Genomic DNA, 21513 nt, shown 5'->3' with positions numbered 1-21513 from the left:
AAAAACGGCGCGCTATAGTATGCCGTACGATATGGGCTATAGCCCATGGTCCAAAATGATGAGAAACGAGGCTAACTTTTTTTTTCAAAATTTCAAAAAACATGGGCTATAACCTTTCGTTTTTGTCATTTCGTCATTTTTTTCAAATCTTCAAAAATGATGAAAAACGGCGCGCTATAGTATGCCGTACGATATGGGCTATAGCCCATGGTCCAAAATGATGAGAAACGAGGCTAACTTTTTTTTTCAAAATTTCAAAAAACATGGGCTATAACCTTTCGTTTTTGTCATTTTGTCATTTTTTTCAAATCTTCAAAAATGATGAAAAACGGCGCGCTATAGTATGCCGTACGATATGGGCTATAGCCCATGGTCCAAAATGATGAGAAACGAGGCTAACTTTTTTTTTCAAAATTTCAAAAAACATGGGCTATAACCCATCGTTTTTGTCATTTCGTCATTTTTTTCAAATCTTCAAAAATGATGAAAAACGGCGCGCTATAGTATGCCGTACGATATGGGCTATAGCCCATGGTCCAAAATGATGAGAAACGAGGCTAACTTTTTTTTTCAAAATTTCAAAAAACATGGGCTATAACCCATCGTTTTTGTCATTTCGTCATTTTTTTCAAATCTTCAAAAATGATGAAAAACGGCGCGCTATAGTATGCCGTACGATATGGGCTATAGCCCATGGTCCAAAATGATGAGAAACGAGGCTAACTTTTTTTTTCAAAATTTCAAAAAACATGGGCTATAACCTTTCGTTTTTGTCATTTTGTCATTTTTTTCAAATCTTCAAAAATGATGAAAAACGGCGCGCTATAGTATGCCGTACGATATGGGCTATAGCCCATGGTCCAAAATGATGAGAAACGAGGCTAACTTTTTTTTTCAAAATTTCAAAAAACATGGGCTATAACCCATCGTTTTTGTCATTTCGTCATTTTTTTCAAATCTTCAAAAATGATGAAAAACGGCGCGCTATAGTATGCCGTACGATATGGGCTATAGCCCATGGTCCAAAATGATGAGAAACGAGGCTAACTTTTTTTTTCAAAATTTCAAAAAACATGGGCTATAACCTTTCGTTTTTGTCATTTCGTCATTTTTTCAAATCTTCAAAAATGATGAAAAACGGCGCGCTATAGTATGCCGTACGATATGGGCTATAGCCCATGGTCCAAAATGATGAGAAACGAGGCTAACTTTTTTTTTCAAAATTTCAAAAAACATGGGCTATAACCTTTCGTTTTTGTCATTTCGTCATTTTTTTCAAATCTTCAAAAATGATGAAAAACGGCGCGCTATAGTATGCCGTACGATATGGGCTATAGCCCATGGTCCAAAATGATGAGAAACGAGGCTAACTTTTTTTTTCAAAATTTCAAAAAACATGGGCTATAACCTTTCGTTTTTGTCATTTTGTCATTTTTTTCAAATCTTCAAAAATGATGAAAAACGGCGCGCTATAGTATGCCGTACGATATGGGCTATAGCCCATGGTCCAAAATGATGAGAAACGAGGCTAACTTTTTTTTTCAAAATTTCAAAAAACATGGGCTATAACCCATCGTTTTTGTCATTTCGTCATTTTTTTCAAATCTTCAAAAATGATGAAAAACGGCGCGCTATAGTATGCCGTACGATATGGGCTATAGCCCATGGTCCAAAATGATGAGAAACGAGGCTAACTTTCTTTTTCAAAATTTCAAAAAACATGGGCTATAACCTTTCGTTTTTGTCATTTTGTCATTTTTTTCAAATCTTCAAAAATGATGAAAAACGGCGCGCTATAGTATGCCGTACGATATGGGCTATAGCCCATGGTCCAAAATGATGAGAAACGAGGCTAACTTTTTTTTTCAAAATTTCAAAAAACATGGGCTATAACCCATCGTTTTTGTCATTTCGTCATTTTTTCAAATCTTCAAAAATGATGAAAAACGGCGCGCTATAGTATGCCGTACGATATGGGCTATAGCCCATGGTCCAAAATGATGAGAAACGAGGCTAACTTTTTTTTTCAAAATTTCAAAAAACATGGGCTATAACCTTTCGTTTTTGTCATTTCGTCATTTTTTTCAAATCTTCAAAAATGATGAAAAACGGCGCGCTATAGTATGCCGTACGATATGGGCTATAGCCCATGGTCCAAAATGATGAGAAACGAGGCTAACTTTTTTTTTCAAAATTTCAAAAAACATGGGCTATAACCTTTCGTTTTTGTCATTTTGTCATTTTTTTCAAATCTTCAAAAATGATGAAAAACGGCGCGCTATAGTATGCCGTACGATATGGGCTATAGCCCATGGTCCAAAATGATGAGAAACGAGGCTAACTTTTTTTTTCAAAATTTCAAAAAACATGGGCTATAACCCATCGTTTTTGTCATTTCGTCATTTTTTTCAAATCTTCAAAAATGATGAAAAACGGCGCGCTATAGTATGCCGTACGATATGGGCTATAGCCCATGGTCCAAAATGATGAGAAACGAGGCTAACTTTCTTTTTCAAAATTTCAAAAAACATGGGCTATAACCTTTCGTTTTTGTCATTTTGTCATTTTTTTCAAATCTTCAAAAATGATGAAAAACGGCGCGCTATAGTATGCCGTACGATATGGGCTATAGCCCATGGTCCAAAATGATGAGAAACGAGGCTAACTTTTTTTTTCAAAATTTCAAAAAACATGGGCTATAACCCATCGTTTTTGTCATTTCGTCATTTTTTTCAAATCTTCAAAAATGATGAAAAACGGCGCGCTATAGTATGCCGTACGATATGGGCTATAGCCCATGGTCCAAAATGATGAGAAACGAGGCTAACTTTTTTTTTCAAAATTTCAAAAAACATGGGCTATAACCTTTCGTTTTTGTCATTTCGTCATTTTTTCAAATCTTCAAAAATGATGAAAAACGGCGCGCTATAGTATGCCGTACGATATGGGCTATAGCCCATGGTCCAAAATGATGAGAAACGAGGCTAACTTTTTTTTTCAAAATTTCAAAAAACATGGGCTATAACCTTTCGTTTTTGTCATTTCGTCATTTTTTCAAATCTTCAAAAATGATGAAAAACGGCGCGCTATAGTATGCCGTACGATATGGGCTATAGCCCATGGTCCAAAATGATGAGAAACGAGGCTAACTTTTTTTTTCAAAATTTCAAAAAACATGGGCTATAACCTTTCGTTTTTGTCATTTCGTAAATTTTTTCAAATCTTTAAAAATGATGAAAAACGGCGCGCTATAGTATGCCGTACGATATGGGCTATAGCCCATGGTCCAAAATGATGAGAAACGAGGCTAACTTTTTTTTTCAAAATTTCAAAAAACATGGGCTATAACCTTTCGTTTTTGTCATTTCGTAATTTTTTTCAAATCTTCAAAAATGATGAAAAACGGCGCGCTATAGTATGCCGTACGATATGGGCTATAGCCCATGGTCCAAAATGATGAGAAACGAGGCTAACTTTTTTTTTCAAAATTTCAAAAAACATGGGCTATAACCTTTCGTTTTTGTCATTTTGTCATTTTTTTCAAATCTTCAAAAATGATGAAAAACGGCGCGCTATAGTATGCCGTACGATATGGGCTATAGCCCATGGTCCAAAATGATGAGAAACGAGGCTAACTTTTTTTTTCAAAATTTCAAAAAACATGGGCTATAACCCATCGTTTTTGTCATTTCGTCATTTTTTTCAAATCTTCAAAAATGATGAAAAACGGCGCGCTATAGTATGCCGTACGATATGGGCTATAGCCCATGGTCCAAAATGATGAGAAACGAGGCTAACTTTTTTTTTCAAAATTTCAAAAAACATGGGCTATAACCTTTCGTTTTTGTCATTTTGTCATTTTTTTCAAATCTTCAAAAATGATGAAAAACGGCGCGCTATAGTATGCCGTACGATATGGGCTATAGCCCATGGTCCAAAATGATGAGAAACGAGGCTAACTTTTTTTTTCAAAATTTCAAAAAACATGGGCTATAACCCATCGTTTTTGTCATTTCGTCATTTTTTTCAAATCTTCAAAAATGATGAAAAACGGCGCGCTATAGTATGCCGTACGATATGGGCTATAGCCCATGGTCCAAAATGATGAGAAACGAGGCTAACTTTTTTTTTCAAAATTTCAAAAAACATGGGCTATAACCTTTCGTTTTTGTCATTTCGTCATTTTTTCAAATCTTCAAAAATGATGAAAAACGGCGCGCTATAGTATGCCGTACGATATGGGCTATAGCCCATGGTCCAAAATGATGAGAAACGAGGCTAACTTTTTTTTTCAAAATTTCAAAAAACATGGGCTATAACCCATCGTTTTTGTCATTTCGTCATTTTTTTCAAATCCTCAAAAATGATGAAAAACTGCGCGCTATAGTATGCCGTACGATATGGGCTATAGCACACGGTCCAAAATGATGAGAAACGAGGCTAACCTTTTTTTCCAAAATTTCAAAAAACATGGGCTATAACCCATCGTTTTTGTCATTTCGTCATTTTTTTCAAATCCTCAAAAATGATGAAAAACTGCGCGCTATAGTATGCCGTACGATATGGGCTATAGCCCACGGTCCAAAATGATGAGAAACGAGGCTAACTTTTTTTCCCAAAATTTCAAAAAACATGGGCTATAACCCATCGTTTTTGTCATTTCGTCATTTTTTTCAAATCCTCAAAAATGATGAAAAACACGCGCTATAGTATGCCGTACGATATGGGCTATAGCCCACGGTCCAAAATGATGAGAAACGAGGCTAACTTTTTTTTCCAAAATTTCAAAAAACATGGGCTATAACCCATCGTTTTTGTCATTTCGTCATTTTTTTCAAATCCTCAAAAATGATGAAAAACTGCGCGCTATAGTATGCCGTACGATATGGGCTATAGCCCACGGTCCAAAATGATGAGAAACGAGGCTAACTTTTTTTTCCAAAATTTCAAAAAACATGGGCTATAACCCATAGTTTTTGTCATTTCGTCATTTTTTTCAAATCCTCAAAAATGATGAAAAACGGCGCGCTATAGTATGCCGTACGATATGGGCTATAGCCCATGGTCCAAAATGATGAGAAACGAGGCTAACTTTTTTTTTCAAAATTTCAAAAAACATGGGCTATAACCCATCGTTTTTGTCATTTCGTCATTTTTTTCAAATCTTCAAAAATGATGAAAAACGGCGCGCTATAGTATGCCGTACGATATGGGCTATAGCCCATGGTCCAAAATGATGAGAAACGAGGCTAACTTTTTTTTTCAAAATTTCAAAAAACATGGGCTATAACCTTTCGTTTTTGTCATTTCGTCATTTTTTCAAATCTTCAAAAATGATGAAAAACGGCGCGCTATAGTATGCCGTACGATATGGGCTATAGCCCATGGTCCAAAATGATGAGAAACGAGGCTAACTTTTTTTTTCAAAATTTCAAAAAACATGGGCTATAACCTTTCGTTTTTGTCATTTCGTCATTTTTTCAAATCTTCAAAAATGATGAAAAACGGCGCGCTATAGTATGCCGTACGATATGGGCTATAGCCCATGGTCCAAAATGATGAGAAACGAGGCTAACTTTTTTTTTCAAAATTTCAAAAAACATGGGCTATAACCTTTCGTTTTTGTCATTTCGTAAATTTTTTCAAATCTTTAAAAATGATGAAAAACGGCGCGCTATAGTATGCCGTACGATATGGGCTATAGCCCATGGTCCAAAATGATGAGAAACGAGGCTAACTTTTTTTTTCAAAATTTCAAAAAACATGGGCTATAACCTTTCGTTTTTGTCATTTCGTAATTTTTTTCAAATCTTCAAAAATGATGAAAAACGGCGCGCTATAGTATGCCGTACGATATGGGCTATAGCCCATGGTCCAAAATGATGAGAAACGAGGCTAACTTTTTTTTTCAAAATTTCAAAAAACATGGGCTATAACCTTTCGTTTTTGTCATTTTGTCATTTTTTTCAAATCTTCAAAAATGATGAAAAACGGCGCGCTATAGTATGCCGTACGATATGGGCTATAGCCCATGGTCCAAAATGATGAGAAACGAGGCTAACTTTTTTTTTCAAAATTTCAAAAAACATGGGCTATAACCCATCGTTTTTGTCATTTCGTCATTTTTTTCAAATCTTCAAAAATGATGAAAAACGGCGCGCTATAGTATGCCGTACGATATGGGCTATAGCCCATGGTCCAAAATGATGAGAAACGAGGCTAACTTTTTTTTTCAAAATTTCAAAAAACATGGGCTATAACCTTTCGTTTTTGTCATTTTGTCATTTTTTTCAAATCTTCAAAAATGATGAAAAACGGCGCGCTATAGTATGCCGTACGATATGGGCTATAGCCCATGGTCCAAAATGATGAGAAACGAGGCTAACTTTTTTTTTCAAAATTTCAAAAAACATGGGCTATAACCCATCGTTTTTGTCATTTCGTCATTTTTTTCAAATCTTCAAAAATGATGAAAAACGGCGCGCTATAGTATGCCGTACGATATGGGCTATAGCCCATGGTCCAAAATGATGAGAAACGAGGCTAACTTTTTTTTTCAAAATTTCAAAAAACATGGGCTATAACCTTTCGTTTTTGTCATTTCGTCATTTTTTCAAATCTTCAAAAATGATGAAAAACGGCGCGCTATAGTATGCCGTACGATATGGGCTATAGCCCATGGTCCAAAATGATGAGAAACGAGGCTAACTTTTTTTTTCAAAATTTCAAAAAACATGGGCTATAACCCATCGTTTTTGTCATTTCGTCATTTTTTTCAAATCCTCAAAAATGATGAAAAACTGCGCGCTATAGTATGCCGTACGATATGGGCTATAGCACACGGTCCAAAATGATGAGAAACGAGGCTAACCTTTTTTTCCAAAATTTCAAAAAACATGGGCTATAACCCATCGTTTTTGTCATTTCGTCATTTTTTTCAAATCCTCAAAAATGATGAAAAACTGCGCGCTATAGTATGCCGTACGATATGGGCTATAGCCCACGGTCCAAAATGATGAGAAACGAGGCTAACTTTTTTTCCCAAAATTTCAAAAAACATGGGCTATAACCCATCGTTTTTGTCATTTCGTCATTTTTTTCAAATCCTCAAAAATGATGAAAAACACGCGCTATAGTATGCCGTACGATATGGGCTATAGCCCACGGTCCAAAATGATGAGAAACGAGGCTAACTTTTTTTTCCAAAATTTCAAAAAACATGGGCTATAACCCATCGTTTTTGTCATTTCGTCATTTTTTTCAAATCCTCAAAAATGATGAAAAACTGCGCGCTATAGTATGCCGTACGATATGGGCTATAGCCCACGGTCCAAAATGATGAGAAACGAGGCTAACTTTTTTTTCCAAAATTTCAAAAAACATGGGCTATAACCCATAGTTTTTGTCATTTCGTCATTTTTTTCAAATCCTCAAAAATGATGAAAAACTGCGCGCTATAGTATGCCGTACGATATGGGCTATAGCCCACGGTCCAAAATGATGAGAAACGAGGCTAACTTTTTTTCCCAAAATTTCAAAAAACATGGGCTATAACCCATCGTTTTTGTCATTTCGTCATTTTTTTCAAATCCTCAAAAATGATGAAAAACGGCGCGCTATAGTATGCCGTACGATATGGGCTATAGCCCACGGTCCAAAATGATGAGAAACGAGGCTAACTTTTTTCTTCAAAATTTCAAAAAACATGGGCTATAACCCATCGTTTTTGTCATTTCGTCATTTTTTTCAAATCTTCAAAAATGATGAAAAACTGCGCGCTATAGTATGCCGTACGATATAGGCTATAGCCCATGGTCCAAAATGATGAGAAACGAGGCTAACTTTTTTTTCCAAAATTTCAAAAAACATGGGCTATAACCAATCGTTTTTTTCATTTTTTTCAAATCCTCAAAAATGATGAAAAACGGCGCGCTATAGTATGCCGTACGATATGGGCTATAGCCCACGGTCCAAAATGATGAGAAACGAGGCTAACCTTTTTTTCCAAAATTTCAAAAAACATGGGCTATAACCCATCGTTTTTGTCATTTCGTCATTTTTTTCAAATCTTCAAAAATGATGAAAAACTGCGCGCTATAGTATGCCGTACGATATAGGCTATAGCCCATGGTCCAAAATGATGAGAAACGAGGCAAACTTTTTTTTCCAAAACTTCAAAAAACATGGGCTATAACCCATCGTTTTTTTTATTTTTTCATTTTTTTCAAATCCTCAAAAATGATGAAAAACGGCGTGCTATAATATGCCGTACGATATGGGCTATAGCCCACGGTCCAAAATGATGAGAAACGAGGCTAACTTTTTTTTTCAAAATTTCAAAAAACATGGGCTATAACCCATCGTTTTTGTAATTTCGTCATTTTTTTCAAATCCTCAAAAATGATGAAAAACGGCGCGCTATAGTATGCCGTACGATATGGGCTATAGCCCACGGTCCAAAATGATGAGAAACGAGGCTAACTTTTTTTTTCAAAATTTCAAAAAACATGGGCTATAACCCATCGTTTTTGTCATTTCGTCATTCTTTTCAAATCTTCAAAAATGATGAAAAACTGCGCGCTATAGTATGCCGTACGATATAGGCTATAGCCCATGGTCCAAAATGATGAGAAACGAGGCTAACTTTTTTTTCCAAAATTTCAAAAAACATGGGCTATAACCCATCGTTTTTTTCATTTTTTCCAAATCCTCAAAAATGATGAAAAACTGCGCGCTATAGTATGCCGTACGATATGGGCTATAGCCCACGGTCCAAAATGATGAGAAACGAGGCTAACTTTTTTTTTCAAAATTTCAAAAAACATGGGCTATAACCCATCGTTTTTGTAATTTCGTCATTTTTTTCAAATCCTCAAAAATGATGAAAAACGGCGCGCTATAGTATGCCGTACGATATGGGCTATAGCCCATGGTACAAAATGATGAGAAACGAGGATAACTTTTTTTTTTTAATTTAAAAAAACATGGGCTATAACCGATCGTGTTTTTCATTTTTTTCAAATCCTCAAAAATGATGAAAAACGGCATGCAGTATGCCGTACGATATGGGCTATAGCCCATGGTCCAAAAGGATAAACAAACGCCATAGCCTACTTTTGCCACGATGCAAGGCATTTGTAGACTATTTTTTAACTCAGTATTGGACAAATGACAGCAACAATATTCGGTATCTAGAGATACTATAATGTTTTAAACTAGCTCATTTCTCATTTGTTAAACAAAAAGAAAAGAATACCACTATTATCAGTCTGAATGTCTGAATTTGACCCTTTCCAATTTATTTTCAGACCATAATGCCACCTGAGGAGGAATAAAAGGAGTAAGGAATAAAGGTAAAATAAAACACATGGTTGTTGTTGTTTCCTTCAAAGTCAAAATGAGAAGTATTTTGCTGGAAATATTTAAATCGGGTTTTAAGTTTGGTCTGCTATTTGTTTTTAATAGTGAAAATGTGGCACAAATCATTGAAAATGATATATATTCTTTCAGAGCGAATGTTTTTAACTCAAATCTTTGCTTATGGGGGATCCCTAGAACAACATATTTTCAGATGGGGGTCGGCGGCCAAATACATATAGTTTTTGGGGGTCCTTGACATGAACCACTGATATAGAAAGATAGGTTTTTCAGAAAACCCGTCATGATTTAGAAGACATTTGTAGAATCGTCCTCAGGTCTAAATGGGTTAAAAGGTTGTGCGGTGGCTGGCTATGGAATGTCAGGAGACTGAGAACAGGGGGGAGAAATTAAAAGTAAAGGAGACGTGACTGAAAGAGGAGGACTAAAAAGGTTGAACAATGAAGAGCTCCACTCAGTGGAGAGAGAATGTTGATGCCACTCTTCAGCAACCATAGGTACATGGTGAGGGTACTACAGTAGCTTGCCCTCTGGTGGACGATGGAATGAGTGGCCACAAGTGTTGTTTTTTACAGCTAATTTAGATTTTAGTTTACATTTTTAAGATTTTTAGTTGAATCATTTTCATTTAGTTTTAGTCACCTGAAATTTTCTAGTCAGTCCAGTTTTAGTCAACTAAATGTCATAAGATTTTAGTCGACTAAATCTACAGTTGATTTAATAGACTAAAATGTGTTTTGACAGGCCTTGATATCATTGTAATGGCAGATTTTACACTTTGGTTGCATGCTGAAAATAGCAGATTGCGAGCGCGGTCCCGTGAATTTGTTGCGTGCGTGCTCGTTACGTGCACACGCCCACGACTCACCAGACCTGGATTCGGTTTAGCTTTTTTTTTTACGCTCTTCAACAGAGAACAAGAGACCTGTGTTGATCCAGGCAACAACGCCTGCGTTCCTCGCTTCACGTTTGCAAGGCCCTTTAAGCGTGAAAGAAATAGTCCTCCACTCCTCCAGCGCAGTTTGCTATTGTAAAGTTATGCTTTGCTATTATGGTTTTAAACCTAGGTTCCTGCTGTTCTACATAATTATAGGCAACCATTTGAAGAAATCGTAGACAAGAGGAAACCTCTTAAGAAATGTGTTAAGACAATTAGCATTTTATGGACAACTAAATATTACGACATTTAGACATAAAGCCGAGACATAGACAAGAGAATGACGGACTCTGTGGAATCCAAAATGACTGAAATCAGCAGTGGCAACTGAGAACTTGACTCCGTGTGAACAGCTACAGCATCTGCTGCTTCAGCTATGGAGGGTCGTGCCGCGGCAAGCCGCTCACCACAGAGTTAGGGGGAGACACAGAGGAGTCATTCCCTCGGGAGGTCCAGCAAGTCTTTAAGGTCGGGAAGGAAAATGAAGAAGCCAGCAGACAGCCGTGGGGAGTTGTGGTGCTTAAGAAGTTATCTGAAGCTACAGACAAAAAAAACCTTATTGTAACTGAATCAGCCTGTAACCGGAAAATGGGGTCCAGGTTGGAAAACCCCCCCCCAAAAAAACAAACTATTCCAAGAGTCTGATATCACAGATGTTCGGGTCTTTCATAAACTGCGGATGTTTGTGGGTCACCGACATGAAACCTGCGTAGTGAAAAACAAGAATGAAAACTTCATATCATACCAGCATGCGTGCCAAGCTAAAACCTCTTGAAAGTATTGGCATGACTCTTGCAAAACAAAAATGTGCTTTAATTAGATACTGTAAGTAACATGATCAGCATGGACATTTTGGTAACAAATTCACAATGTGATTTTGTCTGCTGTCCATATCAAGCTTTAAGAATGTAAAATGTAAGATTGATGCCAGGAAAAAAAAATTAAACGCTGGCACGATTTCAGGGTATGCGCATGCATGAAGTGAGTGGAAAATCGAGTGGCAATGTGAATTTAACTTGAATGATGAATCTGTCATTTAATGCAATCAGATAGGACTTTTCTGTTTGGAAACTTTGGATGTATGGGCTGTCTGTCAAGGCCAGAAATTAGGATTTTGTCACTCAGTAGGCATTCCCGCAGAACTTCCAGGTATGATGATGTCATGCGCATACCCTCTATTTGGAAAACAACTTAAGTGTTTTTAGAACATTATGCAGGGTAGACTTACCCATTATTCTGGCCTTTTTAACAGCTTTAGTGACATCCCGTTGTTTTTTTGCACATAGGCCTGTAAAATAAAATAAAAAAATGTAATTCTTAACCCGACAACCTACTTCCATCTTTTGTTTATTAGTTATAGTCCGGGAGCTAGACCCAGCCCTCATAACAATTTTTGCTACCTTTTTTTCCACTATTATTTCCTGTTAGCATATACCTTGGGCCATCTCAAAATGAAGGGACCACTCCCAACTCGGGGCCGTTTGGTTTCAGGGGCCCAAAAAACCCTTTTTTGGTATATGTCTCTGGCGAAATTGTATAAAGGCAAATAAAAAATCACTAAAATTACATAAATACACATGGAAGTGTGAAATTTGGCATGGAGTATCCTGACACATAGGGGTAAGTATCAGAATAGGATTTTGGGGCTATCTACCATTGTATTCTTAAATATGACCTACATCATCCTCAGAAACACAAAAATATACACTGTCCGTTTAACCAATGGTGGCGGTGGAGCTGGGGAGGGGGACTCCGGTCCATCTCTGATGGCAGGGTGATCCGTGCTCGAAGGACCATGAAAGAATTGTATACTGTACGAAGGGGTTTGCTGGTTGTAGGCTATATCACCCTTACACCAGTTATGCCTATTAGAGAACCATGCAGGACCATAGTCGGCTTGTGGTTTCACATATATTTATTGAGGGTGACATGGAGTGATGATGGTTGAATTATATTAATGCATCAAGGTGGACACAATCAGGTTTCTACCTCTTCTCCCATTCAACATTTCTATTTTATTTTTTTCTATTTTCTATTAACATTTGGGGTGCACATTGATTTGGGTGACTATTGATAGGCTATGTACTGAAACAAGCTATTATGTGCATATAATATAATAAATAAATATAAATATAATAAAATGCATTTGTGTTCCTGCTGTAGTATTCATGTTTCTAACTTCAGACAGCAGTAGTTGCAGAACATGTGAACCTATTGTTACATTCTAGGTCTCTGGAAGGCTATAGTGACTGATAATGAAAATGTCTCCGATTTGAGGTATAGTGCAGCATTTTGGCCACAGAAAGAGTAATCTTCAAGATAGAGAGGTCATCTTGGGCTTAAATTGAAGCTTAAGGATATGGGAAGTTTTCTATATACAAGTGAGGCAGTTATATTCACCCTAATGTGCTGGAAAATAACCATCTTTGTTGTTATTTGTTAAACGGACAGTGTATATTTTTGTGTTTCTGAGGATGATGTAGGTCATATTTAAGAATACAATGGTAGATAGCCGCAAAATCCTATTGTGATACTTACCCCTATGTGTCAGGATACTCCATGCCAAATTTCACACTTCCATGTGTATTTATGTAATTTTTTATTTGCCTTTACACAATTTCGCCAGAGACATATACCAAAAAAGGGTTTTTTGGGCCCCTGAAACCAAACGGCCCCGAGTTGGGAGTGGTCCCTTCATTTTGAGATGGCCCAAGGTATATGCTAACAGGAAATAATAGTGGAAAAAAAGGTAGCAAAAATTGTTATGAGGGCTGGGTCTAGCTCCCGGACTATTATTACACTGCAGGGTCTGTACTTGAGACTATAGCATTGAACTACAGTACATTGAACTTAAGTGTTATATATAATTTAAATACTTCTTCACCTGTTATGTGTCGGCCATAAATTCTACCGGTATGAGGGGATATGAACTGGGACAAAAGCTGCAAGGAAAAGAGCACAGTACTGCAAATTAATTTGATCAATGCAACTTCAATATAAAGCAAGATAATATAAAAGCAAGATAGTGCCACCAGAATTTGAATAGTATAATTTGGAATAGCATAACTTGAAATGTAGTGGTATAGATACCAAGAATACTCTTTTAAATATTCTCTCTCTCTCTCTCTCACTATACGCACGCAGCCACACACTGTTCTTTTGGGCATGGAGGCACAGCACTGAGCGGCGTGAGCGCACTGATATAACAGACAGCAGCGCAAAATGTTTACACGTTTATTGAGATGAAAGTTCCTACTCCCCACTAGTCCCCACACAGTGACAGCACTCCATGTTTACGGCACGCACAGACAGAATATTCTGTAGGCTAATACTATTACACTGCAGTGTTTATGTGTTTTCTTAAGCAATTGATTAATGTACTCGTCCTCATTTGGATCAGGGCTTCAGTCTCCTCATTCGACCACGTCTATCCACGGTAACGGGACATCTTTGCGCTGCGTAAAATATGCCTTCTCCGTCTCCAACTGTGTTCAGCTCCTCACCCGCCACATTGTTTGCTTCATTTCCTTTATTTACTGTGGATTGCATTCACACCTGCACCGAATCGTAATCAAGCCCGATTGGAAGCGAAGCGAAACCCCCGTTATTGCTCGGAGTATAATGCGGTTCTTTGATCCGCATTACGATTCGTATGAGCCTTCACACCTGCCAAACGAAGTGCACTTTCTGAAAATGCGGAGCAGGATTCGTTTTAATCGCAGCAAAGCTCTCTGGTATGAATGTGACCTGAGAAGGGCTGGACAATTAACTGAAAATATATCAAAAGATTCAAAACCAATATTCAGAACTAATAACTGACTTAATCTGGCTCATGTAGATGAATAGATTAATCGAGAAGCAGTATTTTTCCTTTCTTATTTCAATGAATCAAAATTTGAATAGATTAAAAATAAATAAATATAATCGATTAAATGATTCATTTGTATGATTAACCACTAAGGATATGGTAAGTGATATATTTGGTTCAGTTTCAGTCAATAGGGAGGGTATCAGGTTACGATCGCCCATAATACATCTCGCCCACGATTTTTTCACACCGACCGCTCTGTGCTATATTCTTTATTTAGTTTTACTGAGAATAAGGTTAGAAATAAGTTTAGGGTTAGGCATAGTTTAGCTGGGGTTAAGTTTAGGTATAGGGTTAGGTTTAGGCATAGTTTTATTGAGATTAAGGTTAGGTTTAACCGTTTAGGCATAATTGACTTAGGTTACTTTAGGAATACCAGGGCACGCAGTTCCGCCGGCTGTACGCCCCGGGCAAGGTGTTAAATGGGCGACTCGTCTGGTATTCATAAGGAGAGAGAGAGTACCCACTTATCAGCTTTAATTTGAAAGTGTTCCAGTTCCAATTTTGTCTGCTCATTTCTTGGTATTATCACTTCCAACAGAAAATGCAATTTCTTTTTTTTTTATATATATATTTTTTATCCTATCCCACGATTTTGTAACCCATTTTTCACCCCTGTGTCAATCATCTAATGTGATCCTGGGCTCTACACACCCTCCACCAACCTAGTCCCCATATATGGGGGACAAGGGGAGAGCAACGGACTTGAACTCATGCTTCCTTCATGCCTGAGTGTCCAAGTTGCTCCTTTACACCTGACAGGGGGGAGTTTCCCTGGTTGGACGTAGCGCATGGAAGGAACACGTTATTCCAACCAGTTCCTTTCCCCTCCATCAGGCAGTTTAGAAAATGCATTTTCAGTTTACTAAAGAGATGGACTAGACAGGGAGACCCCTGATACTGAACAAACACTCATTAGCAACGAGTACCATCATAGAGCTAAAATCACTATCATTACCCTATCATAATTCATTGTACAATGTGACGTACAAAAATAGCTAATGTATTGTACAAGCTCACAACACTTGCAGTTCTGCTACGATGCAGTCACCTTTTGAGAACCTTTCCCGAATTATTACAATATAACCTTTAAAAAGAAGAAAACAAAGCAAAATAAATCAACCGATTGTTGTTCATATATAATGGACTACTAGTTTGTAAATATGATAAAGGTATCCATTATATGAGCACATATAACACATTATTGTTTATGTCTCAGTTAAACCTTCGCATTGTTCTTGTTACAAAGTTTAATCAAATAGCAAAAAATAAATAAATATACATGTTTTTAATACTAACCTGGATATTCTTATAATCCACTGTGATATTGTGAAGAATACAGACTTTGGGTGGTTTCTTGAATGGATTGTCCATCTTCACAGGCTAATGAGTGAATGAGTCATAAAATATTTGCTGAGACAATGTGCTGTAACTTCAAAGTATAACATGAGTAGGGGTGCAACAGTTAATGGAAGAAATATTAGAATCCATAAGGACCGATATTCGAAAGGTGAAAATTTTGTAAACAATTACAAAAATAATAAAGATAGCCAATCTAACAAGCTACGACTCAAGGAGCTCACAGAGATCTGCTACTTTGCCATTTGTTGAACATTTCTGGAAAATCGTACATTTCACCAATTTGTCTTTGTTTCTCTTCTCTTTATTGATTTATTTTAAATAAAAGGAATATTTTTACTCCACTACTTTAACTCAAGTATAAATTTGACTTTCACTTGTAGTTGAATAATATTTGACCAGGAGTATCTATACTTTACTTTGAGTCAAGTACTGTCCACCGTAGTGTTGCACAATTAATCAAAACAAATGTTGAGATCTAGATTCAGACACCTATGCGATCGATCTCAATTCTAAATTTGAGTTAGAATCGTGCAGCACTAGTTGGCTGTCCAAAAAGGGAGGTTTAATTAAAGCCACAGGGCTCCATGGGGTGCTACATTTTGAATGTACAGTAGTAATGTTCAGCAACTACACTAAAAAAACATTTCCATGGAAAACATTAGAATCGTGTGACGGTGTGAGAATCGCAATCTCAATTCTTGTGGAGGGAAATCGGGATTCACATTTGAGCAAGAATCGTGCAGCACTATAATAAGCACATGGTGTTATATAGTTTTATAGTTTTCATACCAGAGCATCGTTGTGTTGAGTCACACTGGCGGTGGACAGACTCTTTACATCTGGAACAGACAATACAGTCACTTGTTAATACAGTAACACGGACTGGGCAACTAAACATTGTGGGCAGTGTAAAGTAGAAAATAATAGTAATAATAATAATAACTAGAACTGCACACTGCCATATCAAGCACAAGTAGTCATTAAGTCATACGCTGGCACGGCGCATACACATCAAACCGCAATATGGACGAAAACTATTACTTGTGCGCTCTGCTTGTGCAAGTAATAATAATAACTAGAACTGTACTCTGCCGAGTGCCTACTTGCGCTTTGCACACAAGTAGGCCATAAATGACCTACTAGTGCGCAAGCAGAGCGTGCAAGTACTGTCAACCGCTACGAACTTTAAAATCTTAGCCTCTCTGTACAACATTGGAATTAAATACTAAAGTCGGGTTATAACTGGCCGTCAATGGTGACTTAATTAGTTTCAATATTAGTTAGCTAACAGGTAATGTATGTAAATTGTAAGTTGAATAAAGGTAATTATTCAGATTACGTACATGTATACATACAAGGCATTACCTTTAATCCAACTGACACTGAAACTTTATTACGTCACCATCGAGAGCCAGTTATACCCTGGCATTTGTACATACTGTATCTTCATATAAACAGTACAACTTACATAGATACATGTATGTAAGTTGTATATGTATTATGTAATTTTTTTTTTTAAACATCTGTTTATTATGATTTTTGGCATAGAAGCATTTCAATAATGATTAACCATAAAATTACAGATCGGACAAAAAATAGCAAAAAACATACAAACAAGAGACTTACAATAAAAGGAGACAAAAACAATAAAATTATAACTGACAAGGCTGATGACTACACGGCACTCCGAGGGCAGAAACAAACAACATCACTATAAATTCTAAAAAACATTTCTGATATGAAAAGGAAGACATATGCATACATGTGTACCCTCATAGACAATACAAACATACATACAGTATACACATATCAAACATTAATTAGATGACATTACGGGGCAGAACAACATTGAATTACACCACTTCAGTCCAATGTAACAAGCATCTCAATAATGGGCGACCAGGTTTTTAGATAAAGGTGTTCCCTTTTCGACAAGGTGAATCTAATTTTCTCCATATGCAGCACTCCTCCCAGCTCCCTTAGCCACATGTCAACTGTCGGAGGTTTATCCGATTTCCAGGCTTGTAGTATTAATTTACTAGCTAACAGTGTTGCGAGCGAGATGGCCTGTGCCTCGTATTTGTTTTGTACTTGATCTGGTTCCACCACACCGAAGAGTGCAACTAGAGGTGCCGGGGGGGAAGTCTCTTTTATAAGCTTTAGCCAAGAAATCAAAAATTTCATTCCAGAAACGTTGCAATTTATGACATTGAAGGAACTGATGAGACAAAGTCCCTTGTTCCGTTAAACACTTTCCACACATGGGAGAAGAATCTTTAAAGATTTTGTTTAATTTAGTTGGGGAATAGTGCAGCCTATGAACAATCTTAAATTGAATCAGAGAGTGCCTAACATTGATAGAGCTATGGTGAATGTTGGTGATACAATCCTCCCATACTCCATCTGAAATCTCTATGCCTAATTCTCTTTGCCAATTGTCCTTAAACAAGCTTGAGGATGGGTTAACCACGGTCAGTAAGGTGTCATAGAATTGAGAGACTGCACCTTTTTCAAAGGGCTCAGTGTTGAAGAAACTATCCAAGACTGGATGACTGGGTTGTTGTTCATATTGTGGGACATGCGTTCTAAGAAAATGTCTCAATTGCAAGTAACGGAAGAAATGTGATGATGGGAGCCGGAAGGATTCTCGTATTTGTTGAAAAGAGGCAAGATAACCTTTACCACGACCTTGATTAAAGTATACATTTCGAAGGTTCACAATACCTTTCTCCTTCCATGACATAAAAACCGGGTCTGCCAGTCCCGGCTGAAAAGCCGGATTGGAACATATAGGAGAATCCAAATATATTTTAGGAGCCTTTGTCAATGCTAAGATCTGAGACCATATTTTCAGAGAGTTTTGAATTATGGGGTTATGTCCATAACTACTTTTCGTGATCTTAATAGGGCTATTAAGTAATGCAGGAAGACACGACCCAGAACAGGATGCATGCTCGATACTAAGCCATGCAGGCAAATTTTCCAGGTTACATCCAGGATAGCAGTCATACCATAGATAAATAAAGTTTAAGTGAGCCGCCATATAGTATAACCTGAATTGAGGGAGTCCAAACCCTCCTTCGTTCTTACTTTTGCATAGATGTGGCCTGGCTATTCTAGGTGTTTTACCAAACCAGATGAAGGATGAAATGATAGAGTCCAGTTTTTTTAAATAATATTGAGGGATACTTATTGGAATTGACTGGAATATATATAGGAATCTAGGCAGAGTCACCATTTTTATAGCATTTATGCGCCCAGCCATTGAAATAGGCAAAGTGCTCCAGAATTCTATATTTTTCTCTAATTGCTTAATATTTTTTTCCCAATTTAGTTTCAATAACTGATTCAATTTACTCGTAACCACTATGCCTAAGCTTGTAAATTTATCCAGCACAATTTTAAACGGGGTAGATTCCAGGAATGATCTATCTGCAACCTGTGACAAGGGCATCAATTCACTTTTTGACCAGTTTATCCTATATCCCGAAAAGGAACGAAAATTATTTATGAGGTCTAGCAAGGGAGGAATGGAAGCCCTGGGATTTGAAATGAATAAAACCACATCATGTATTATGTAATTTGTAAGTTGAGGAGTAGTATACTGTGGTTACTTGGGTTATTTTATGTGTATGTCGTGGCTGCATGATTTGAGAGTAACGTAATGAAGATATGTACAAATTAATCATTACATGACGATATGTACCAAGATATGTACCAATGCCAGGCAACTGGCTCGCAATGGTAATGTAATAAAGATAGGTTTCAGATACATATACACATATATATTTATATACATGTATGTATAATGTCAGTTGTATATATGTACATACATACATACGTATACATACGCTTGGATTTTAGGTATGCGGTGTAGATTTCTGACGAGCCGAAATCATTTCGGCACTACAGCGCCGAAACAGCGGTAAAATAGGAGTATGAATCGGCCCTAACTTGGACTCAGGGGGGTGGACGCCTCTGCCTTGCATAGTCCCCAGTGAATAGGCATGTTGCCCTTCACTGGTAAAACTATTTTGGTATTCTTTTAAAAAATATATGAATGTATTGTGGGCTGGGATTTTACAAAAAAGCCCCCCTTTTAAATACATACATACATACATACATCTCAGAAGTTGAAGCAGTTTTTTTAAGGACCCACTTTTAGGCCAGTGCAACAGAGCATGCTTTTGCCTTTTTTAAACCCTACCCATTTTAACCAAATACATTATGCTTGGATTTTACACGGTATGCCATCTGGTGGCCAATAAACCGAATACAAATCTCAGAATGTTTAAGCCGTTTTAAGGAACCATTTTTAGGCCAGTGCAATAGAGCATGCTTTTGCCTTTTTTTAAACCGCACCGATTTTAATCCAATACATACATACATACATACATACATACATACACAAGCCCCTTTTGGCACCCTCGAAAGGGAAGCGCGCACGCACACAGGCGCGCGCACACACACACACACTATATGGACCAGAGCTAGTACTACATACATACATTACATTTCATGAATTCCATATACAATAGCAATACATCACCCCCACGCGCTATTTATGTATTTGTATATTTTGCGTGAATGTAATCTTACTTGAGATTCTGGGCGTAAAAACACGTTTTAGTGTTTGTAATCCTCGGAGAAGAGACATGTCGAGAAAATAAAAACTGACGGACAGAGAACACAGGATGTTGGTACGGCCATTAATTCATTCCGTGTTCGACTCGGGCGCTGTTGCAGCCTATATTGTAGTTCCTACCATGGGATGTATTATTTAACTCTGTTCCCAGGGCTCGGGCCTCGGTGCCGGTGCTCGGGTCTTCAACGTGACTAGCGATTCACCGGCCCTGTTCTCAGTCCATGAGTCAGAGTAAATTACGAATTGAGTGGGCAAAACCATATTAAATTGTTTTTATATGATCAATATATCGTAAAATCGGAATCCCTCCCCCCCTTTGTTTCCCCCTCACTGTATATGTTTCTTTTCCCTTTTTACCTCCTTTATGATGAATTCCTGTTCTGTTCTGTTCTTTGGCTATATAGAAGTGTCTATTTGTACATCTCTAAATGTTTTGATGAATTGAACAAGGTGGACCCTCTTGTAAACAAGTGTAATACTTTATTGGGTCATCCGTCTTTTGTATTGAGTTGTGCTTGAAATGTACTGTAATTCTGCAAACTGTTAATAAATATTTCAATCAATCAAAAACAGGTGAATAGGTAAAAATCACACCTGTGTGAAGTGAGGCCGGGGCTCTCATACATCAACATTCCGAGCTCAACCAATCAAATCATCACAAATGTCATTCCGGCCAATCACTTTTCTTCCCTCACTTTTATCTTCTTTTAGTTTAGTTTAGTTTATTTGATCATCCTTCAGTTTCAAATACAATATTTACAACAATGAATGGAAGCTGTTACAACTTACAAAACATGAACACAAAAACATGTATTCTGCTCAGTGGAACAAATCATCGCTATGGGGTGATCAGCCAATCACAAGCCAATGTTTGTGACCACACAAACCCGGAAACCTAAATTGAATTAGCCTAATATTTATCACCATAAAACTTCCCCAGTTGATTACTTACACGAAGACAATGATTTATTGTAGGCCTATTAAGTTTTCTGAAATTGTACATTTTAATATACAAATTAGGCATTATATAGGAAAATATGAAAATATGAAAAAGCTACTGCTGTGGAAGGGTTATCATATATGTTGTGGTTTTGCCCGCACTCAATTCATAATTAACTCAATTCATAATTAACATTCCAATTAGCCCTTCACTATAGGTCGCCTCCCCAACGCATCATTGTCCAATAGGCCCGTTAGCAGCGAAGAAAGCTTGACCTGCATAGAAACCGTTGCTAAACTATTTGGATTGGCATTGGACAATCGCTTTTTGGGGTGGGATTTAGTGAAGGGCTAATTGTGGAGCCCTAGCCTCGGAAACCCAGA

At 37.3% G+C, this 21513-nt stretch overlaps 1 protein-coding gene across 1 annotated transcript; it reads right to left on the bottom strand.

The window, feature by feature from the left end:
• Positions 1 to 10517: 10517 nt before the first annotated feature.
• On the bottom strand, positions 10518 to 20252 carry LOC308336766 (small ribosomal subunit protein bS18m-like). Its single transcript, XM_080794308.1, has 6 exons — positions 20145 to 20252; positions 16335 to 16384; positions 15483 to 15566; positions 13200 to 13257; positions 11544 to 11603; positions 10518 to 11020 (listed from the first exon to the last, which is right to left on the bottom strand). The coding sequence occupies exons 1-6, from the start codon at positions 20200 to 20202 to the stop codon at positions 10944 to 10946; spliced, it is 387 nt and encodes a 128-aa protein (XP_080650434.1). The 5' UTR covers positions 20203 to 20252; the 3' UTR covers positions 10518 to 10943.
• Between the last annotated feature and the right edge of the window lie 1261 nt (positions 20253 to 21513).

This window comes from Protomyctophum bolini, assembly GCF_963924005.1.
Source record: "Protomyctophum bolini genome assembly, chromosome: 21".
In the NCBI taxonomy this organism is placed as follows: domain Eukaryota; kingdom Metazoa; phylum Chordata; class Actinopteri; order Myctophiformes; family Myctophidae; genus Protomyctophum; species Protomyctophum bolini.
Note: the sequence above shows the minus strand (reverse complement) of the source record. Positions and strands in the feature narration are given on the sequence as shown.